Genomic DNA, 23,233 nt, shown 5'->3' on the forward strand with positions numbered 1-23,233 from the left:
TAGAACTGGGATTCAAAGTTCTGTCGAGGCTGGACTAGGCTGGAGCTTCTAAACGAGGGTGTCTTCAAGCGTGCTTCCTGGTATAGCAGCTTCAAGACAAGAACTCGTTAGAAGACCAAATTGTCCTAGAAGTCACACACTCTGGGGGTCTGGCCAGCAGCAGGTGTTCAAAATGCCCTCTAGGGGACGTGGACGCACCCTGGAGTCTGCACACTTGAGGACACGCACTGGGAGCCCCTGGTCCTGCTCCAAACCTGGAAACAGGGCCCCCCGCCCTCACCTCCTTTCTCCCCAGACACAGCCAGCCCCCAAGACAGACTTGACCCTGACCGGACCCAAGCTGTAGTTGGTCTGCCCTCCCCACCCCTGGAACTTAGCTGGTGCGGGCAACGTCTCTGCCAGAGGGGACATGGCTCTGCCTTCTCCTTAGGAGACTCCTCTTCCTGAAGGCAGTGGGTGGAGAGAGGTCTAGCTGTGGTGTTGGGCCCGGAGGCCGTTATGTGGTTTAGGGGTGGAAGGGAGAGGTCTGCACTATCTTGGGGTCAAGGCTTCTGGGCATCTGACATTTCCTGTTGAACACACAGGATCACCCATTCATTCTCTCTCTCTGTCCCTCTAGTTCCAGGACACTGCTGGCCAGGGTGTGGTTGGTTTTCAGAGGGGAGCTGAGGGGTCGGGGGGCTGGGAGTCTATGGCATAGGCTCTAAGGAGTTTGGGCATTTCATGGGCAGGCCGTGATGGGGATGACAATGACTACCATGTGTATAACGTATTTACTCCAAGCTAGACTGTTTTTTGAGCTCTCTGTATGTTACTAATTCATTTACTCTTACGACCCTTTGAGTGAGGTGCTATTATTATTCCCATGTTAGATGAAGAAATGGAGAGATTAAGCAACCTGTCCGCTGTCACACAGCTGGTAGTTGACGGGGTGAGCTCCGCACTCAGAGGATGCAGCTGCACGTCCACGCCCTTAGCTGCTGAGCTCTTCACCTCCAGACGATAGTAAAGATGTTTACGGGGATTTTTATATTCTAGGCACTGTTGCAAGTGCTTTGCGTATAAAAAAGTGAGACGCTCTTACCATTGCAACAACTGAGATATTTCCAGCAGACATTTGGCGTTGGTGGATTAAACATTTGTGGTTTGGGTTATTTTTTATGACTCTGTGTGTGTGTGTGTGTGTGTGTGTGCGCGTGCACACGTGTGTGTGTGTGTGAGCGTGTGTGTGCGCCTGTGTGGGTATGTGCATGTGTGCATCTTACCAGAAGTGGGAAAGGCAAGGCCAGAGATTGCTGCTCTTCCCGTGGTGTCATGTTCTAAAATGAACCTGTGCATCACACTTGTGGTTCCCGGAGAAAAATAAACCGATCCCCACTACCAGTCAAAACAACAATATTTGTGCAGTTCTGGTAATAACCACTGGAACCCACCCTCCTTCTGGCTTGCTGGCAGCGCCTGGTCCTCTGCTCCCTCTCACTCACAGGGCCCCTGCAGCCTTCTTTCCATGAAGCTCCTGTTTTTGGACTCACAGCAGCTCCCTGTTCAGGGCTCACCTCCTCTGGGAAGCCTTCTTGGATTACCTCCACTCTGGGCAGGACTCATTCCTTGAGTACTTGATAAAGCTTTGTTTTCCCTCTCTTCCTTTGACCTCTGGGAAACAAGACCTCATAGTTCTCACTCTGCTCCTATAACTGAGCTTTCTATGCCTCTTCTTCTCCTCCTCTAAGTTCAGTTCTTCCCTTCTCTTCCTTCCTTCTTTTCCCTTCTTTCCCTTTCCCCTTCCCTTTCCTTCCCTCCCTTTCTTTGGCATTTCTTTCTAGTCCTGCCCATTTCTGGTTCTCTGCCTTTGCTCTTGAAGGTAGGCACATGGTCTACCTTCCCTCTTCCTCACCTGTTAACTGGGGTCCTTGTGCCTTGATCCAGCCTTTCCTGATTCCCCCAGGTCTGACTGCATCACCTCCTCTTCTCACTGGCCATGCCTCTCCACCATCTAATCAGCCCCACTGGTACAGGCATTTGAATCTCTTGACTTATTTGGCATCCATTTAAATATGTATTGAGAGCCCATCATGTGCAAGGCTTACTTCCTCCTTTACCTGGAAAACTTGTATTCATGCTGCAAAGATCACCCAGAAAATATCTCCTCCTGCCTTGACCCCCTTTTCCGCAGCTGGGCAGGTGTCCCCTCTGCTCCCGTGTCTCCTGCACAGTTGAAGTGTGGTTAACACGTATGTGATGACGGTGCCCTGCTCACTCTGCACTTACGCTCCCATGTCCTCTGCAGACCCTGGGCCACATGTGCTGAGGAGTAAGCTCCTCCGTGCTCAGACAGCAGCCCTCAAGTGGTGAGAAATGGGATTGGGGTCCTATATCTGGGCCTCCTTGCCCCTCAGGGCAGGCAGCTGGGAGCCAGGCTCCACCCAGGCTTGAATTCTGCGGTGGGATGGGGCCCTCACCTGCCCCTCAACTTCCTGTATGCCTCCCCTGGTTTACTTCTTGACTGGGGCTTTCTGGAGCCACTTCCCAAATAAACTTGCAGGCAAATCCTGTCCCGTAATCTGCTCCTGGAGAGCTCAGCTACAGAAAGTAAAGCATAGAGAACTTACTCTGTGCCGGGTAAGTTCTGGATTTGCATGAAGTAACTTCATCTATACCACAGCCTGCCTCATGAGGCAGATGTTGCTACTATCATCATCACATTGATGTTGTCATTTGCATTTCACATATGAGGAAACTGAGGCACGGGGAGGTCAAGGAGAGCCAACAATTGTCCCGCTTTTCCTGGGACTAAAGCATGTCCTTGGAAGCAGCAGTTTCTGGAGACCTGGGACCCGTTGGCCACCCCAAGGCGAAGTGACCTGCCTACGGGTATAACAGGGGTGAGTTAGCAAGATGGAATTGAGGCCAGACAAGTGCTCCTGGGGACAAGCTCTGGGCCACTCGTGAGCTGCTCTGCTCCGTGGGCCTTTTAGAGAGACCTTCCGTACCTGAGTCTGGGGCTTGCACTTTGTACTTTTCCTGTGTCCCTAAGTTTTGCACTGAGGAGTTGTTTCCCATTGGAGTTGCATGTGGGGATGATAAGAAAACACAGGAGAGAGACCAACCCGCACTCAGGGAGCCCCTAGTCAGATGGGGGGAGACCCGGAGCTCCCAGTCTGATAGAGTTTCCTGTGGGGCACAGGGTCGATCCCTTCCTCCCCGACTTCTCTGCAGGGCCCAGAACGCCCTTGGGAGGCCTTCCCCCCTTCCTTCGCTCTGCTGTCCCCAGCCAGGCAGAGGCAGGCAAGGGTGGTGACGGAGTGACTGGCGCTGGCCTGGGTCTCCACTCTTGTTACCCTGGAGCAAGAGCTGGAGCCTCTCCTGGATCAGGGAGGCTGGGGTGAGTCCTCCATGATTTTAGTGCAGTGTTCTGAGCCCCTGTCCCCTCGCTGGGCTGCAGTTTGGCTCAGGTAGTGGGGGGTGGGGACTGATGAACCATATGCTTGGATCAGTTGGGTCGTTGAAGGAAGCAGACCGCATTTCCCGAGGGTTCATTGCAGAGAGTGTAACGAAGGGAGAGTGTGGGCAGGGCTGGGTGATGGTGCAGATCCCCGGATTGGGCAACATGGGGAGTCATTATCAACCCTGGTCCCGAAAGGGCGGGGCGGGAGTGATGTTGTTACTAGAACCCAGTCAGTAATGCTACCCTGGGAAAGGGACCAACAGGACAAGCACTAGGCTCTTAGGCAAGCACCACACTGCCCGAACCAGGGCCTGCTGGGAAAGGAGGCCAACACCCTGACTTCTCTCCTCTCCTCCTCCTCTCCCACCACTTTCTCTCTCACCCTCATCACGTCAGACGCCAAAGCCCACAGGAGCCTGGGTGACAGCCCAGGGGGTTCAGAGAAAGTCTGAGAGTGGATGGGGAGAAGGAGCCAACACAGATTACCGAGGAGCGCTGTGGAAGGCTCACCCCCCCCCCCCCGCCCCGGGAAGCGACCTGACCTGAGAGGTCGGCCAGTGGGTGGACAGGGGCCACGCCTCCAACACACACACTAACCCTCTCACTTTACAGTCTGTCTCCTTGGCTTCAGAGCTTTGGCAAATTTATTTCTTCCATCCCCACCTCACTTCCTGCCCTTCCCAAATCCACTGGAGGCCAAAGGGTAGGCGGGTCTAGGAGGTCTTCTGAAAGGAAAGGATGCGGAAGGGCTCTAGGAGCTGCCTGATGAAAGAGGGTGGGGTCAGGGAAAGCTTCAGTCCAAGAAGAAGAGAAAGGGAGGGAAACGCATATTTCTGAGCCCCGTGATGTGAGGTGCCAGATCCAACACGGTGCTTTCTCATTCATTACTCACTCCCCTGCACTCATCAAAACATTCCTGAGGATGCTATCAACTTTTCTGTTTTAGGCTCAGAGAGGTTAGGTGACTTCTCAAATGTTGCACAGCAAGCAGGTAATTGATAGAGTCAGGATATAGATGATTCATGTATGCCTGAACCGAGGGAAGAATAAATGAGACAAAAGTTGGTCTGAAAAGATGTGGAAATGTTGGAATGTGGGCAAAGGCTGAAGAGGATCCCAACTCCAGGATCCTGAATCCTGCCTGGTTCAGGCAGGCTGGCGGGAAGTGAGTCTGAATGGTTTTTGCTTTTACGTTTCTGTGGAACATGCTGGTGGGGTGGGGGGAGCCTCCCTGGCTCCCCAGGAGAGTCGTAACTGAGGTGGGAGGCGTCCAGTTCTGGCTGCCCCTCCTGCCTCCAAGCCTTGGGTTGCCATGGGTCTCTGAGGGGTTGGGAGAGGTTTTGTGATTGGAGTAGGGGGAGGCTAGGCTAGGAATCTTGGGCAAAGACCCTAGGGATGGGCTGAGGGGCAGGGGGATTGCTGTCGCCTTGGCCTCAAGGAACTTTTAAAAAATGTTTATTTATTTTTGAGAGGGAGAAGAGACAGAGTGTGAGCCGAGGAAGGGGCAGAGAGAGGGAGACACAGAATCTGAAGCAGGCTCCAGGCTCTGAGCTGTCAGCACACACTGATGCGGGGCTCGAACCCACGAACTGTGAGATCATGACTTGAGGTGAAGTCAGACACTTAACTGACTGAGCCACTCAGGTGCCCCTCAAGGGACATTTTTATCTGGAGATGAGTTTTGCTCAGCAAAGGGCAAGGGGACATACCAGGGTATACACAGTATTGGGTGAGGGAGACAGAGGGAGGGACAGAGAAGCCAGGGCCAGGGCCCAGCACTGAGAGTGTGTGGGGGGTGGGGGTAAGAGCCCAAGTGACCAGTAGTGTGGGTGGTTTGGCGTGAGCAGAGGGGGGCCGTGAGGGGCCAACTTCAGGCCAGTGCTCTCTGGGCCTGGGGCCCAGGGGTGGGGACCCGGTGAGGTAAGGGTAGAGGGAAGTAGGGATGAGGGGAGCCTCAGCATAGCTATTGCTCAGACTCTGGGGGTCTTCTGGCTGCTACTGAGTCAAGCCCTTCTCCAACCCAGCTCCTAAAATGAAAGGACACCCCTCCCCCAGCCAGGCCTCCGGCATTGGAGGGACCGTGAGGGAAGGACTCTGGAAGTTTATGTGTGTGTGTGTGTGAGAGAGAGAGAGAAAGACAGACAGACAGACAGACAGAAAGAGGAGAAACAGAAACAGAGAGCCTCCTTGGATTCCAGTGTTTAAGATGGCCCAGGAGATGGGTGGGGTCAGGAACTGCCCTCCCTGAAATGTGGTCAACTAGAACAATCCAGACGGAAGCTGAGGGAACAGAGGCTGTAAGATGCAGACTCAGCTGAAGCCAGCCTCCTCTTTTACAGAAGAGGAAACCGAGGCACAGAAAGGGGAGTGGCTGGTCAAGATCACACGGGGCATAAAGGAAGAGTCTTACCCACCAGGATGGGTGTCTACCTTCACTTTGCATCCACCGAAAATCTCACTCCCCCCACCCCTTCCATCTTAAAACAGCACCATGAGGAGGGGAAGAGGGAAAGAGAGCTGGGGAGAGAGAGGGATGCAAAACTTGAGAGACTACTGAATACTGAAAATGAACGGAGGGTTGTAGGGGAAGGGGGAGGGGGGAGAAGAGGTGGTGGTGATGGTGGAGGGCACTTGTGGGGAAGAGCACTGGGTGTTGTATGGAAACCAATTTGACCATAAACTATTAAAAAAAACCAAAACAGCACTGAAGAGAACAGCTCCCTTCCCAGCACGGAGGGGAGAAGTAAATAACTTCGTACAAGCAAAAAGCTTACAACAGTGCCTGCACATAATAAGCACCCAATAAATGTTGGGAAATAATGGTGATGACCGGATGATGACGTGGTGATGGAGGGTGGCACTGTTCTAGAAGGAAGCACCATGTGATGGTGCATCTGATCTTGCCTCGGTGGCACTGAAGCCACAGAGCTGGACAGCCTGTCTGAGAGAGAAAGCAGGGCAGCCGCTGGTGTGAGGGGTCCGCCCGTGCTGCAGCGTTGTGGGAGCAGCCGTGGCCGGTCCCCTGGCCCTGCGTTTGCACGCATGGCATGCACTTCCTGGTCCCCGCCAGGAGGGTCCCCTGTGACTCACGCGTGTCCAGACCCCATCATCCCAGCCAGCAGTGTGATGGTATTAGCCTGGGAGCCTCCAAGGGCAGGGCTCTGTCCTGCATCACCACTTGCTCACTCAAGCCTGCCTGGTCGGTCCCGAGCCCCGAGAGGGGTCAGCAGAGGCGCTGCCCGCCACGCAGCCGCCAGCCTGCACAGCACCTGTGTCCTGCCTTGTCCACGGGCACCTGCTGTGGAAGGCCACAAGTGGAGTTGCGCATCATGCTTTGGGATGGTACGCACTGCCCTGCTTTTATCTCCATCTGCAGAGGGAGAAACCAGATGCAGGGAGATGTTAAATGATTTGCACAAGGCACAGAGATGCTGAGCCAGGTAGGCGGACTTGGAGCTCCACGTCCTCAGCAGCTACGCTGGGCTGCTCCGAGGGGCCCCCTTGGTCCCTGCTTCAGGGCCTTGGTGGGGTGGCGTGAGCGAATGAGTGACTTGGTCCCTCGCCCGCGCACTCTCTCATGCCACTGTCTTTCCCATCTCCCCTCCCTCTCCTCTGAAAGACCTCACTGCCCATCCCCGACTATAGTTTCTGAAGAGGTGGACACAAAATGGGCAGCAGGCAAAAGTTTAGGAGAACAGGAGGTCAGGGAGGAAGACTAGTAGGAAAACTCTGTTCAGAGAAGGGAACATTTTAAAGTATATGCCCTCGACTATAGGCAAGGGTCCTTGTTTTACAAGCGTCTGGTCAGCCTCCCTTCTCTTCCCTCTGGTTCCTTCTCAGGTTCTATCTACCTTTACCAGCTGGATAACTCTAGATGCTGGGTTGTCCGTTCCTGATTGGCTCCATCCATTGTACGAGGGTGGTCTTTGACCATACCATTCCTTGTATGTTGTAGGTTTTATGGTCTACCACATATTTTTAGCCAGGTCATTTGTCAAATTCCCAAGGGGACCCTGAGGGGGCGTAGGTGGTATTTGTTACATTCTGAAGAGGGGCCGTCCACTCCAGGGGGTTTGCTGTGGTCACAGGCTCCCAGCATTGTTCCAAAATACGTGTTTTTCCCCACCTGGGGACTTCAGGTCCTGACCTTTCCCTCTGCCTAGCGAATCCTATCTTCTCCTGTCTTATTGCCCCTTTCACGTTCTGGATTTGTGCTTCAGGGTTCCAGCACGACTCCTCTTGTTGGCCAAGGAGCTGACACGTGCAGGCAACTGGATGATCAGAAGAAGCCTTCCTCTGACCCATGGGCACTCTCACAGGCTTGTGCTCTCTGGGGCGGGCATCGTGAGCACAGGAAGGGGTGTGCATCAGGTAGAGGGCTTGAGGGGCCTGAGAGGGACTTTAGGAGGCCAGGCAGGGGGAGCAAGGGGCTCGAGGTGAGGCAGAGTGGAAACCATTGGAACTAGCCCAGCACTCCGGCCTCACTGTCTCTCCCAGGTCGGAGTTCCAGGTCCTCTCTGGAGTGTGCCAAGTCCAAGAAGGCCAGTTCCAGGCCCCCAGCAATAGCTTCCTCACCGCCATCTTCCTCTGCCCAGCCCCTGGGCCTCAGGAAGAGGACACAGACCCTGTTGTTTACTCACTGGCGTTTGCTCCTGGGTCTGACCGTGGTCCACTTAGGGCCAGGCCAGATGGCGCAAATCGGATGGTGTAATAGCCCTTCCCTCCTCCTTGGCCAAAAGGCTGCCCTTGACCCAATTTTAGGAGGGCTCTGAGGCTGCACGGGGAGAGGCCACATGGAGGCCCCCTGGGTCCCCGTCACAGGTACCCGCCCAGGCCGGGATGGCAGCTGCCGCCGGCGACCCTCAGGTGTGGCCGGTATTGCCAGGGGCTGCTGACTGGGCTCGGGACCTGAGTGTGGTAGCCGGTATGTGGCCTTAGTAGCAACCCTAAGTGAGAGACAGAAATGCTCAGGGTGAGATGCTCTGCAAAAACAAGTAACCTCTGCCAATCCTACCTGGCCTAGCAAACTGTGATAGCAGCGGGGCAGGGTGAGGCACGAGGAGCCCACTGGCTTTTGCCTGATTCGAGGTAGCCATAGAGCAGCCAGACGGGGACCAGCTGCTTATTAGCTGTATCAACCCTGACGGTGGCCAGCAGATCTTGAGTGAGTTTACTTGGAAGGTCTCTGGATATGAAGGGGGCCTTGAACGTCAGCCCTCAATCCATTCCTCCCACCCGTCCTGGGAAAACTCACCTGGGAAAGGGAGTTGATCCTGTGTATGTTTCAGTCTCAGATGCTGCCTTTGTCTCTGGGTGTGTATGTCAGTTAGAACTAGCTGTGGTTGTGCGTGACAGAAAAACCCAAATGATACTATCGTGAACAAGATCAACATTCACTTCTCTCTCACACAAATCAAGTCTGGAAGTATCCAGTCCAGGTGGTTACAGAAGCTCTTCAACCATCAGGAACCCAGGCCCTTTCTATCTCCCTGTGTCACCGATCTCAAGCATGGCCTCTACCTCATGGGGCAACATGGTTGCCAGAGCTCCAGCCACTATATCAGCATCGCGGCCAGCTAGAAAAAGGATAAGTGGTGAAGAGGAGCACACCACCTGCTGCAAAAAGTCACAGTTGTAAAGTCCCACAGGATTCTTTTCTGGGTGTTCTATTGGGCTGAATTTAATCATATAGTTGCAAATAGCCTTGAGGGAAGATAAAAAAAGTAGTCTATAGTCTGGGTGGTCATGTGCCAAGCTGAAAGCCAGGGCTCTTGATGCTGAGGAAGAAGATGGAACGCACACAGGAGTATAACTAGTTACCCTTTCCACAGCGTGAGACCTGAGTAGACTCTGGAAGCTGTGTGATTCTCATAGGCTCCCCCAGATAGCAGCCTGGCTGTTCTGCCTCCCCATCTGGGCTCTGCCTCCAGCTCCGGGGCTTGAAGTTCTCTTTGGAGCTGTGGTGGTAGCAGGAATAGGAACTCCCCGGGGTCTCCAGCAGGGAGAGGATGAGTTTGATGATCAAGGCCAGCCACGCCATCCCAAAGAGGATCCACAGGGACACCGTATTCTTGTACCACAGCGGGTACCTCCGGGAGGGGTCCATCCCTGGCGGAGAGGCAAAGTCAGAGGAAGGGGGCCTGGGAAAGTCAAGGCCACATTCCCAAATGGAAACAGACACACATGGCTTGATGTATATGAGCAGAACATGGTAAGTTCAAATTCGTCTGCCATTGCTAGCTAGCCCTGTGGTCACCACTATAGGATTCTAGGAAACCTCCTGGATTGACACCTTGAGTTTGGAAGCTACATTTTATCTTTGTCTTTCTTACCGACTCTGTGCTCTATCCCCGTGGTTCAAAGTGGGGTCCCTGGACCAGTGGCATCAGCATCACCTGAGAGTTTGCTAGAAATGTAAATGGTTGGACCGCACTCCAGACCTACTGAATGCAGACCCTGGGGGTGGACCCAGCAATCTGTTTTAAGGAGGCTTCCAAGAGATTCTGATGCCCACTCTGTTGTTCGCCTCTTTCTGTGTTTGGTTCCCTCATGTCTGACCGGACGCAACTTGCCAGGAACTTTGGGGACAACAGCGGAACTACTGGAGTTTGTATCCTGCCTCAGTTCTCCCTGGCTGTGTGACTTTCATCTGTCTGGATGTCCCTCACCTGTGAAATGAGGAGACTCCTTTCTTCCCAAGCCCTTGGCTTTTGGGATGAAGTCCTAAACTCTTATCCCAAGACCCTCATCTACTCCCCCAGCCTTGATTTACATACCTTTTCTCTGCTGAGTGCTGTGCTTGTCACTCTGGGCTTTCCTTCCTTCTCCACTCATCACCAGTCCTGCCCCGGGGCCTTAGCATTTGCTAAGTCCTGCCAGCTCAGAATACTCATTTCCAATTTTTCTTGGCCTAGTTAACTCCCCTTATTCTGCAGATAGACCTCAGCCCCTGTGCCTCTGTTGGGTAAGTCACTGATTCTCTCTGGGATCCCCACATTGGCACCCCGAACATAGTTAGGACTGGGTAAGTAATGGCGGAGGGAAGGGACAGATGGAGGTCATGGGGGGCTTAGATAAGTCATTTCAAGAGCCTGCTCCATAACTCAATTCTTCCTTCTCTTCTAGAGGTCTATCTTGTCACCCCCATCAGATGGGGATTATTCAAAGGGCGAGATCTGTCCTCTTATTCTCTCAACATCTTTCTCTGTCTTTGTGTCCTACCCCCATGTCCTATCCCCATGACCACCCTTCTGCCCTGTCATTCAGGCCTGCGCCCCTTTCCTGGGCCCCAGCTCGGGAATGAGCCTGCCGCCCTGGACTCCACCTCGCTGCCTGGCAAGAGCCGGGATTGGATTAGGCTGATTGAGTTACGGGGCCCAGATTCCGCTGGCGGTCCCAAATGAGATCAGCCGTGAGCCAGCTCTGCCCCTGCCACCCACCAGTTCGGCTTGCTCCTGGCGACGGAGGGGAGGAGGTGTACTTCCCTCCTTTTATTTCATTTTTTTTTTTTTAGCCGAAATCATAAGTGGCAGGCGATCTGGCAGGTGGCAAGGCGCTCAACTGCATTGCAAATGCAATTGGGGGAACTGGTGGGGGAGATGAGGCCAGGGAAGAGCTGGAGGCTGGGGCCAGGGTGCTGCTCTGGCCATGGCCTTCGGGGAAAGGGGAGCAGCTGTGAAGATAACACCCCTGGGGCTGCGGTCACAGAGACAATGGGTGCCTTGCGACCCGGTGGTGAACCTCAGCATTCCCATCCAAGAAAAGGGATTGACCTTGTCCTTGGAGGACAAAGAAGGTGGAGAGACACCTGTGGGAGTGGTCTGTCCAGGGCCTTGTAGGTTTGAACCACATCTCTCCAGTCAGGATGTTGGGTGGAAGGGGACTCTGGGAGGCCTCGGCCCCATGCTCTAGTCACCCTGACCCCGCCACTCCACACAGGGTGGCTCGTAGGAGGCAGGGACCCTGACCAGCTCTCTTTGCTCCAGTAGAGATGGCTGCATGGCTATCACGAGCCCTCCCTTGATGCTGGTGCAGGCCTTTTTTCCCATTCCCAGGGTGTCTAGACCTGTGTCCGCCCTGCCTCAGGGGACTGCGGCGCCTCAGGACATCCTTACGAAGATTCCCCTTCAGTCCCCTGGAGGCCTCTCCAGGCAGGATTCCAGGGGAGCCTGCCGACAGATATTTCTATCCAGGACAAAACTTTGGGGGACCTGGTGATCAGTGGGAACAGAGTCTTGTTCCCATTTTTCCTCTCCTCTCCTTGCACTGGACATCCTCAGAGAACCAGGCCTTCTGGGTTCAGGACCAGCACCGGGGCCAATCCTGAGTTTCACACCCTGAGCTCTGGTGGTGCAGGAGGCTGGTGCAGGGCCCATCACATCACATAGCCCTGGGCTGAGGCTGAGCCCCTGGTGGCCTGGATGCAGGGTGAAAGAGGGAGAGCTCAGAGTGGAGAAGGAGGCGGGGCTCCGCCACACAGAGTAGCCCTCACCAGCCTGCTCATGGATTTTGGACTCCATCCTAGGACTATGGGAAAATACTGAAGGTTCTCGCAGGAGTTAGGCAGGTGACATGATAGCACTTGTCACTTTTAAAGGTCCTAAGAGCCAGGGGGAGGGGCAGAGATACAGGCCTCACAAATCAATGGGTGCCATTCCATGTGCTTTATGTGAATGGCAACACCTTAGGGTTGTGCAGTGCCCAACCTGCATAACCAGCCATATATAGCAGCCCTGGCTGGACTAAGGAGATGGCAGTGGGGACAGAGAAGAGAGGGCAAGACCCAAGAATCATTCTCTGAGCTGCGAGGGGGAATAGATGTGGCCTTCAGAGCCACTGGGCTCAGCTCTCTTCAGACATGTCTTTCCACTTTGAGGGTAGGCATGGGAGTGTACCAGTTGGAGGAAACCTCAAAAATTTCCTTCCAGAGCAACAGCCTCCCTCCCAGGATGGAGGACAGCACAAGGCCCCCGACACAGGACACCTCTTCTTAAGGAAGGAGATGTTCAGGGAAGGGGACACCGCACACAGTTGAGAAGGCACTGAGGGGGGTCTCAGCCATCACCTATCCCCAACCCCTCATTTTATATATAGGAACACTGAAGCCCGAGAGGGGATACGTGAGGTGGTCTGGAAAGAATATGAGTTTGGGGAGTCAACCGATCAGAATTCTGGCTAGTTGTGCAATCCCAGGCAAATGGCTGGGCCTCTCTGAGCTTCAGCTTTCTCCTCAGTAAAATAGGGGTGACAATTGCTTGATGCTCTAGCTCATCAAAACCTCATTTCAATAATCCAGGCTGGGTCCTGTCTCTATAGATGTGGAGAAGGACAGGGCCTCCTCCCTAATTTAGGACCAGGAGTCTGAGGGAGGGTGCAGAGCCCCTTGAGACCAGTGTGGCGGTGCCAGGGGCCAGCTGCTCATGTGGGGAAGCTTGGGGGCTGGGGGACAGCAAAGGGGGATAATGAGGCTGAGTGGAGGACCCCGCCACCCCTGCAGCCCCACAGAATGTCCCTTCACTGCCACCTGCTGGGCACCTGCCTCAGCTTTACTATGCAAGGCCAGTGGCTTCTGGGCCCCCTATCTTGCGCACATTGGGTAATGATGGCTGATTAAACCTCATGTTGGGCCCTCTGGTCCACACAGCCCTTCTTTACTGGCACTCAGAGTTTGTCTGCCAATTGTTTTCCAACGGGGGTCACGGGAGGCTGGGATTTCCTGAGACAGTTGGTCCCTGTGGCCCGCGGTGTAGAATATATGGCTCTCACCCCAGGAACAGTGGGGAGCTTGGTGCTTCATGGGGCGGCGTGAAGTGAGGAGGAGAGACCTCGGGACAAGGAAGGACCAGGGAGGGAGGGGCAGGGACTTCCCTAATTTGGAGAGCTCTCCTAACAATAGTTGAGCCTGTGGACATTTCCAGTGCTCATCTAGAGAACCAGGGCCGTGACTTACAGCCAGGCCCAAGCTCTGGGTTCAAATTCCAGTCGTCACTTTTTACCTGGGCGACCTTAGCCCCATCACACAACAAGGGTGGAACCTGCCCAGGACTGGGTCCTCTGGGCTTTGGGCCTCCGAGCCCCCCACAGGGCCTGGCCCACAGCAGGCGCCAGCAGATGGAGCAGGTGAGTGGAGGCCAGGCCGCCCCTCCCGCTGCCTGCAGGGGTCTCTCACCAATCACGTAGTCCCCGAAGCCCACGGTGCTGAGGGTGATGAAGGCGAAGTAGAAGCTCTCCACGTAGCTCCAGCCCTCCATGTGGCAGAAGAGCAGTGGGGGCAGCAGCAGGAAGAGCAGGAGGCCAGAGAGGAGGGCACCGGAGCCCGCCAGCCACCGAGCCTGGGCCGGGTCCTGTGGGTGCACATCGGGCACAGCCCCCGTGTGGCTTCTGCCCAGTGGCTGGGGAACAGACAGCCTGGGGGCTCCTGAGCTGGAGGCAGTCCAAAGGCTCCCTCCCGGGGCTGCACTTGGGGCCCTTCCTCCTCCTCTGTGTTCTTCGGGTTCCTGGGCAAGACCTCGGTTGGCTGATACCCTTCCAGAATGCCAGCTGCTACTGCGTGCCCTCCATGGATGCCAATTTATCACTAATGACCCCCATTTGGGGCAGCGGCCTAAAGTCCCACCCAGCACATCCTCACTAGTAACCCTGATTTCCAGAAGTAATCCTTCCAGTGACCCGCCCCCGGGACCCCCCGATTCCCACTACCCCACTCATCCTAGAAGTAGCCCAGCCCTCCCTCACTCCCACAGCCCCTTCACCTGCCAGGCGCCCCCCAGGCTGCGGGCACAGCGGTGCACCCCCTGCTGCATGAGATGCCCCAGGCGGTTGAGCACCACGAGGTTGAGCGGGATCCCCACGAGAGCAAAGAAGATGCAGAAGAGGCGGGCGGCCATGGTATGGGGGCTCAGGTTGCCGTAGCCTGAAGCAAGACAGAGGCATATCAGGGGACCTTTCCATTCCTGGGAGCCCTCATTCCTAAGCCTCTCAGCTGGCCTTTCCCAGGACTGTGCAGGACTGTGCAGGGGGCCCTATACCTTCACTCCCTCAGTCCAACCTCCATTCCAGCTGGGGACTCTGTTCTGTATTTTATAGACTGGAAAACGGAAGTTCCAGGAGGCTCAGCAGTGTGTGTGAGCTCAAACACACAAAGTGCCAGACTCCCTTCTCTCCCTAATCTCCCCCTTTCTGGATGGACATGGGGGAGGGGCATGGAAGGGTGTGGAGCCTCTAGGTGCTGGACCTCCAGGATCAACTGCACCAGTTGAGCCAAGGCCCTGCGGCCTCCAGGCTCCTGTCACTGGGCATGGCCCCCAAGCCAATGTGCCCTCCCCCCACCCCAGCAGGCAGTCTTGCTTGGGGCACCCACTGCTTGGCCTGGCCAAGCCCTTCCTCAGAGCTACCCTGCAGTCAGGCCCTTCCCTCCCTCTCTCCTTTCTCAGGATTCATGCCTACTTTGCAGTCCTGGAGGCTCTCACCGTCTCTCCACCTCTTCCTCATCCTTCAGAGGTCTCTCTTCCCTCCCCCCATACATCTCTTGTACATCCGATTCTGCCTTGATGCCTGATTTCCAGAGAGCCCTAACACACCTGGGCTCCCTCCCAAACCCCTCGGGAGTGAGGGGCTGTGGATGGACAGTCAGGTGACCTGGGCCAGGTGGAGGTTGGCTATGTTCTCTGTCATGAAGACAAGGGATGGGGGAGGCAAGGGGAGGGTGAATCAAAAGATTCAGTGAGCCTGGGCCTTCTTTCCTCTTTCATTCTCCTCCATCTCTGTCTCCCCACTTTTTGGTCACCACCACAGTCCTGTCTTGTATTAAATGCAAGCTTGCTTATCTCATCTCCCCAATTATGACCCGCCATTATTCCTCATGTCTGCTGGGGAAGGCCCAAAGTCTCACCCAGCCCATCTCCAAGCCCACCTGGTCCCCTGCTTTCCCAGTTCTGGCCGCACTCCTGCCCTGCTGCATCCCCAGGCCCCCTCCTGCCTCTGTGCCTTTGAACATGACTCTTCCTCTACCAAAAGCATGCTCTCCTCCTCTCCTGCCTATAAATGGTGGCCCCAGTGCAGTGGCTCCCCCAATACTTGGCCAGCTTTGAGGGTAATCCACTGTATGAGAATGATTTGTTTCCAAGTCTGCCATCCTGGAGGGTTGTGACCCCCTCAAAAGCAGGAGGTCATAATCAGCTTTATATTGTCAGCAACTGGAACAGGATCTGATACCTAATTAGGTGCTCACCAAATGTGTGTTGAATGAGTTTAAGAATGAATGAATGAATACATGAATGGGAAATACAGGAACAAATATGTACATACATGAATGGATGTCTCATACCTGGCCCCCCTGCCCAGACTGGCCAGCACTCCCACGTACTCCACGCTCACTTGTACTGCATTGAAGTCGGTGGTTTACACTCACCTTCACTGAGGGGTCTCAGAGGAGATGGTCTCGAGAGAGGCCAAAGCATGCACTAGTCTAGAGCGTGGGCTTTGGAATCAGACACGCTTCCTGGGTTTGAATCCCAGCTCTGCTGCTTGAAGGCTGTGGGACCTTAGGGGAGTGGCTTGGCCTCTCTGAGCTTCTGTTTCCCTCTCTGTAGGAGGAGATGGTGACATCTCCCTCACAGTGTCCTGCGTGCCGGACAAAAGAAGGCAATGGCAGAGTGCCACAGGTGGGAATGTGAGCCCCCAAGCGTATAACAGAAGGTGTGGAAGGAATGTTTGCTGCATGAATGAATGGATGAACGGTCAACCTCCGCTGGGCCGCCTGTGGTCTCAGGACCCCAGCAACCTCCTCTAGAGCCTCACCCATCCTCCAGCTCTTGGCCTTTAGGGGTTCCCTCGTCTAGAGGAGGGAATTCTCTGTGGGCATCCAGGGAGAGGTAAATGTCTTGGTAACCCTCTCGGCCTGACTCCTCACTGACCCGTCCTCTTCTAACTGTGGGTCCCCCCAGTGCTGTCCTCTGTCCCCGGGGGTCTTGTCTAACCTGTGGAATGGTGGCACTTGGATTCCAAATCTGGGAGGGCCCCTGTGAAGCTTTCGCCTTCCTCAGGCTGACGTTAGGTGGGGTTTTTCTTCTCCTCCTCATTCTCAGGCAGCTCTAGCTGAGCACCGTCGGTGGAGATCAGTGAGGCCCTCCCTTGCCTGCTCAATGCTCAGTGGCCATGGCTCCATCTAAGCCACCTCTCCCTTCAGCAGGCCTCCCACCTGTCACCTCTCTCGCTTTGCTAGCCCTCCCCTAGGACACCCCAGGAAGGCCTTGTGTGGTTGGCTGCCCTGCACCTCCTCTGAAGTCAGCCTTCCTTTCCAACCCTTTCCAGTCACCTGGTCCTCTTTACTGTTCCCCAAGTCCATCAGTGATTCTCCTACCTCAGGGCCTTTGCACTTGCTTCCCCAGATATTTGCATGGTTTTCTCCCTTATTGTGTTCATGTCTCTGCTTCAGTGTTATGATTTCAGCATGGCCTTCAATGACCACCCTATATACAATAGTTCCCTATCACTATCAGACCCCTTTCCCTGTCATTATTTTTCTCTAAGCACCTCCTACCACATGAATGTTGTCTGTGTATCTGTTTGTTTGTGGGGTGGAGTCCTCTTGTGCTAGAACGTCAGTCCCCCAAGGGCAAGGACTTGCCAGTTTTGCTCACCAATCTTCCCAGAACTTTCTGCTCCCTCAGCGACTAAGTCTATTTGTTGAATGAATGGATGGCTAGATGAGTGAACAAATGAGCAAGCCAGCAATTGAGTTCATAGATGATGGACAATTTGGAGCGGGGCTCAGACCGGTCCAGCTGGTCTAGAGGTGTTTGTGGGCCTGTCAGACACTGTTTCATATTGGGGCTTGGAGGGTACAACCCTCACAGGGTACTGGGCTCAGGGTGACAGTGACACCAAGGAGGTATCCTCTGCCTTGTCCCTCAGGGTAGCCCTTCCTTCCTTTGCGGAGTGTTCCACGGGTACCGCATCTTCCCCTCCCTCCCCCTCTTCCTCTCTCTGCACCCTTCCGTGTGTGTGTGTGTGTGTGTGTGTGTGTGTGTGTGTGGTCAGAATCACCAGGTCATGAACTTCCCCTCTGTTCACCCTAGAATGGCCCTCTCTTTCTTCCTGTTGCTAAGAATTTCCACTCGATCTTGTAAACTTTCTAAAGGCAGGCCCTGCTGGAAAGAGCAAGGTAGCCCCCCAGCTGGGTTTCAAATCCCAGCTCTGCAGCTTACTAGCTCTGTGACCTAGGGGAAATTGCAACTTCTGTGTGCCTCAGTTTCCACCTCTGAGACACAAAAATAATAAGCCCGATCCTTGGAAGTTGGACCATCTGGACAAAGTGAAATCTCAATCTCATGGAGCCTAGTACAAGTAGACCATGTGTGCAGGGTGGGGTGGCTCCCCCTTCCTCCGCCTCATTTCCTTCAGAGCTGCTCAGACAGCTTTAGGGCAGAACAGAGTAAAGAGGAAGAGACAGGCTGCCAAACTCGAATTCAATGGGCCAAAGTCAGGATCTGGGGTCCAGGGTGTAGGAGGTGTGGGCTATAGAGACTACAGACCCCCACCCCCTTCCACACACAACTAGGAGGCCTCCTCACAGTGATTCTGCATCAAACATCCCCCCCACCCCGACCCCGTCCCTGGAAATCACTAAGAGCAGGAGGGCGTGGGTGTTTTGGCACTGGAGTACCCACTGTATGCTGGGCCTTGTACTAGACCCAGGGGGTGTAAAGATGAATAAATGCCATCCTGACTAATTCTTCCAGGGTCACAGGGTCTCTGGAGTCTCAGGAGCCTCCCAAGCATGCTTGCCTCAAGGATTACCCAAGCTCTGTGTAGCCCTGAGACCCGCTTCCAAGAAGTATCGGTTGATTTAAAGCTAAGCAGAGTCCTTTGGGTGCTCCTGCCTGGCTCCCAGAGGACAGACACTGGGACACTAGCTGCTGGGGAGAGGATGCTGGCTGGCCAGGAGCTGGTAGAGGTCCCCGCTGGTCAGCAGTGGTGTCAGCCTGCCACCTGGTGGAAACTCTAGGATCATGCAGGGGCGGGGCCAGATGCAGGGGGATGGGGCTCTGGACTTGAGTTATTTCCTGGGTTTCAGAGCTGGAGGGAGACCTAAGCTGCTCTTCTCCTTCCCCTTCCAACAGCCCCCAGGCACCTTCCTCAGGACAGGTTCCACCTTCACTCTCCTGAAACGGGAAGTTCTGGTCCCAGAGGTCCCTGTGTGTGAGGGAGGAAGGGAGCCTGGAGAGGAAGGTGATGGGGGGGCGGTGAGGGGTGTCTTAGTGAGCTGGGAGAGGCCTCCAGGAATGGACACCTTTCCCCAATGCTGAGAACAGGGGCGGAAAGACCCTTTTTGGATTTCTGCCCTTCTTTCCTTCCCGATTTTCCCTTGCCCTCCACATCCCCAGTGTTGGGTGGGCTTGGCTCAGGGGACCAGGATACTTAAAGAGCTGAAACACGTCTTTGCTGCTGCACGGGGGCTCTCTACTTCCTGAAAGGTTGTGCGGGGCAGAAATCCCCCAAGAGCAGCACTTCTCAAACGTTGTGTTGCATATAAACCTCTTGGAGAGCTTGGTAAAATGCAGAAATGGATTCAGCAAATCCCAGGTCAGCCCCCAGAGTCTGCCCCCAGGTGGTGCCGGGGCTTGAGTGCACTTGGAGACACAGGACCCTAGTAACCCCTCCAAAAGGCCCTGGTCCCCTGACCGCTGTCTTTCAGGGGGAGGCCACGCTCCCCAGCCCCACCCGCTCTGGCCCCATCCTGCTCTTACCTATGGTGGTGACTGTGGACACAGAAAAGAAGAAGGAGCCCACGAGCTCCCAGCGCCCCATGCTGGTGGTGTTGTCAAGGACGATGTCCCCACTTTGGTAGGCTTGGATGATGCCCTGGGGGAGAGGCTGCAGTGACCACCACGCTCTGTGGGGCGACTGGGCCCCTGCACTCAAACACAATCACGCGTGTGCATGAGTACACATGCATGGGGGTGCAGGCGTGCGCGCACACGCTCACACGCACACACTCACGCACACACGCGCACGCACGCACACGCACTCACGCGCGCACACGCACGCACACACGCACACGCGCACACACACACACGGACAAGCCTCACACCACGCTTTGATTTCCGTCCTTCCACGCGAGCTGGCTCTTCCTCTCCAACCAGGGCCCCCCAGGGGCAGGCACCACGGGGAGAGCTCCTTTCCTTCCCCACCCTAGGGCCCCGTCAGCTCAGGATGTCTCACCAGTTGGAATAACACCATTTGTTCCCCCTTCCACTGCTCCCCCAGTGCAACAAACACTGGCCAGGTAGGCCAGGCCAGGACAGTGGTGTTTTAGGGGACTCAAAGATGGAAGAGACAGGATCTCAGTCCTCAGCGGGTCAGAGACAGATTTAACTGAGACAGCGCAGCTGCACGGTCCTGGACAAAATACCCAACTTCTCTGTGCCTCAGTTTCCTTATCTGGAAAATGGGAATAATAATAGCACCTACTCCATTGAATTATTTGTGAAGGTACAATGAGGTGGTCGGTGTAGACAGAACAGTGAGTGGGACATGGCAAGTGGCAGTGGTGGCCATCATCAATGTTGTTAGAAATATAATGCTGTAGGAATACTGAGAGGAAAGGTGTTTATTCTGATGGGGGTAGAAGCAGAAGCTTCACGGAGGGGCTGATGTTTTAGTTGGGCTTTCTTTGAAGGTCAAAAAGGACTGCTTCCTGGTGGAAGGGACATTTAGGTAGATGGGACAGCAGGAGCAAAGCCTGGGATCTAGCACAGGGAGACGGAGAGGCAGATGGGAGCCAGGCCGTGCTTGACTCTCCCACGCCAGGGATGGAATGGCAGGCCTCTTCCAAGGTCAGCGAGCAAAGAGGAGGCAAGATCAGGTCTGTGTGTTCCCTGGCATCTGGCAGCATAGGTGTTAGCAGACCAGAAGTGGAGAGACTCTTGCAGGGGTGAGTGATGGAGAGGGCCCGGCCTGCATCCGGCACAGTGTGGGCCAGGAGGAACAGAGAGGAGATACTCAGAAGCCTAGGCCTCTGGTCCTATTTGGTGTGGGTAGTGAGGGAATCATCTAAACCACTGTGAGGTGTGGGGATGTGGGGCAGATGACAGAGATTTAGAATAAGTTGGGGTGTAGGACTGGGAGGAGGAGGGCTGCTTGCTCTTGATCTTGGGGGAATCTGAGGAAGCTGCATGCATGTGTCTATACTCAGAGGGAGATCTGGGTTGGAGACACCATATCCTTATCTGGGGGATGGTCAAAGCCAGAGGATGGTTGAAAAAGGGCCAAAGTACAGGTGGAGGGACACCTGGGTGGCTCAGTCATTAAAAAAGCATCTGACTTTGGCCCATGTCATGATCTCACAGGTTGTGGGTTTGAGCCCCATATTGGGCTCTGAACTGATAGAGACTGGGATTTTCTCTCTCCCTCTCTCTTTGCCCTTCTCCCACTCTCCCCCTCTCTCTCAAAAAGAAATAAAGAAGAACTTAAAAAAAAAAGTGCAGGGGCAGCAGAAGGGGGTTGTGAGGGAAGCGTCCAGAAGTGAAAGCCCTGTGAGGAACAGTGGGAAACACCCACATACACACATCTGCACTGATATCCATCCCTGGCTATGTAGCCATGCATTTATATTTGACATCTCTGAGCCTCAGTTTCTTCATCTCGAAAATGGGGGTGATAAAAAGGTACCTACCTGTGAGGTAGGTGAGGATGAAAAGAGTTACTAATACACTAGGGACAAGGCTTGACACACAGACACATTTACCATTATCACTGCCATCACTGTCCTCTTCCCTGGGCCTACACTCTGGGAACTGAAGTTCCCCACCTTTGCGAAGGGGATGTCACCCAGCCTCCAGGACCAGGCAGCCCGGCGGTACATGTAAAAGTTTAGAGGTGGGGGGTGGAGGTGCTACCTGAGGTCCTCAGCAGAGACCCTCCTTCCCGGCTCAGCTCCAGGCCCTACACGATCCGCCCAGTCAAGGCTCAGGACTCTACCACTGCTCCCGTGTTGCGTCACTTCCCACCCAGGGGCATTTCCCTGCTACCTTCTGGGGACTGGCTTGGTGGTGGCGACTCTGGGACTCAGGCCCTGCCCTCTTCGACGGAGGCGGGACTGCAGGCCTGGTATTCGGGGCTAGGCGCACAGCTGTCTGACGTTCAAGCATCCGTCAAACCCCGCAGGTCCCAGTGCAGTCTGGCCCTGCGGGGAGTCCAGGGACACCTCTGCCCTTCTGCGACGCCCCGCCCCTAAGAACCCTCCCCAGCCTTGCTCCTCCCCACGCCCAGCTGAGTCCCCACCCCCTGAGCAGTCTTTACGTCCCCTCCGCGTCGAGCCCGAGTCGGAAGATTCGAGTAGAGCGGGTTCAGCTAAAGTGCGCCCCTGTGTCTGCCCCCGCTAGTCCCCGGTCGGGTCTCCGCACTAGGAGCTCCGACCCCGTCCACTCACCCGCTGGGACAAGGGCGCCCTGTACCCTTTGCCCCCAAGACTCCAACGGTGCCCTCAGTCTTGCTCCTCCTCTGACACTCCCCCTCGCCCCCTGCCCACCTCGCCCCCAGTTTGTCTGTTTGCACTCTCTGTGGAGAGGCCCAGGCGCGCCCTTCCGTCCTCGCCCGCGGTGCGACTCCGACGCAGCGCCCCGCGGTCCTAGTGGGACCCTTGCCCCGCCACCTCCCAGGCCGGTCCAGCGCGCCCTGCCTCCAGTCGGCCCGACCCGGCTAGGCATGCCCCCTGTCGTCCCCGTGCTCAAATTCGGGTGTTTGCCCCCAGCAACCATCCGGACCAGGTGGGTAGTGCCCTCTCCCCCCTAAAGGAGGTCCGGGCGCCGAGGTGCGCTTCCCTCCCGCCGCCCTGGAGCCGGATCCGCGGTCCAGCCCAGCCCTCCCATCTCCCGCCCGCCCTAGTCGTCCAGCGTCGGTCCCCTCCGCCTCTCTCCGGAGCCGGGGCGTGCCCTCCCGCCCCCCGCCGGTGCCCCGGCTCGCCCCTGACCCGGATCAGCGAGTCCAGCGCCGGGCCATCCAGACACGTGAAGTTCTGCAGCAGCGCCCACTTGTCGCGCTGGAACCTGGCGCTGGAATCGCGCGCCGCGGGGCTCTCCAGCACCCAGAACACGCCGGTGCCCAGCGCCAGGTAAGCCAGGTAGGCGAACAGCAGGAGCACGGTGCTCGGCACGGCGCAGTCTGGAGCCCTGCGGTCGGGAGCCGCCCGGGCTCGGGCTCGGGGTCTGCACAGAGCCAGAGAGGCTTGGAGGCCTGGGCCTGGAGCCATGGCCTAGGGCTGAGGCAGAAAGAAAAGGCTAGGAGCTCGGCTGGTCCCCTCCCCAGCCAGCGCCTGCCTGGGCCCAGCTTTCTCAGCAGAGGCTTGCCGGAGAATGGGACAGCCCTGCCCCACCCTGCACCGGGATCCAATCCCAGGGACAAAATGAGGCTGGAGCTGTGGGCATCTGGCCCCGCCTAGAATGTGTGTGGAGTGCTCACCCCCCAGGCCTAGCTCAGGGAGAAGGGGAGGGGTGCTGGGAGACCGCAGGCTCTGAGGCGGAAGGGGCCCAGAGCCCCCCAGCCTGTCCTACTGTAGCAAACAGTGGGAGGGACTTCTGGAGTCACACTCAGGGGGAAGAGAAAGTAGAAGCCAAGTTTATTGTCTTAGGGCCCCAGCCTAGGTTCTTGGACCCCGAGACTAAGACTTGCCTCCTGTCAAGTGCTTCCTAGATCTCTTGCAACACCACCTTTCCTTTCCCAAAGATGAAGGACCCCAGCTAATCACCACTTGTCTATGAACGTGGTAGGCCAGGAGATCCTTGACCA

The 23,233-nt window shown here is 55.7% G+C and overlaps 1 protein-coding gene across 1 annotated transcript; it reads right to left on the reverse strand.

Annotated features, from left to right (window-relative positions):
• Positions 1–9,095: 9,095 nt before the first annotated feature.
• KCNK17 (potassium two pore domain channel subfamily K member 17) lies at positions 9,096–22,854 on the reverse strand. Its single transcript, XM_029945030.1, has 5 exons — positions 22,419–22,854; positions 19,195–19,309; positions 14,197–14,357; positions 13,614–13,788; positions 9,096–9,553 (listed from the first exon to the last, which is right to left on the reverse strand). Exons 1-5 carry the CDS (start codon positions 22,695–22,697, stop codon positions 9,258–9,260), a joined length of 1,026 nt encoding a protein of 341 aa, XP_029800890.1. The 5' UTR covers positions 22,698–22,854; the 3' UTR covers positions 9,096–9,257.
• Between the last annotated feature and the right edge of the window lie 379 nt (positions 22,855–23,233).

The sequence above is a fragment of the Suricata suricatta genome, chromosome 7, assembly GCF_006229205.1.
Source record: "Suricata suricatta isolate VVHF042 chromosome 7, meerkat_22Aug2017_6uvM2_HiC, whole genome shotgun sequence".
Taxonomy (NCBI): domain Eukaryota; kingdom Metazoa; phylum Chordata; class Mammalia; order Carnivora; family Herpestidae; genus Suricata; species Suricata suricatta.

Excerpts from the sequence above, each read along its gene's own strand:
- KCNK17 (XM_029945030.1), bottom strand. The coding sequence starts at position 22,697 with ATGGCTCCAGGCCCAGGCCTCCAAGCCTCTCTGGCTCTGTGCAGACCC. Across the intron at positions 14,358-19,194 it reads GTCCACAGTCACCACCATAG|GCTACGGCAACCTGAGCCCC; the intron begins GTAAGAGCAGGA and ends GTCTTGCTTCAG. Across the intron at positions 9,554-13,613 it reads CTTCGGGGACTACGTGATTG|GGATGGACCCCTCCCGGAGG; the intron begins GTGAGAGACCCC and ends CCTCTCCGCCAG.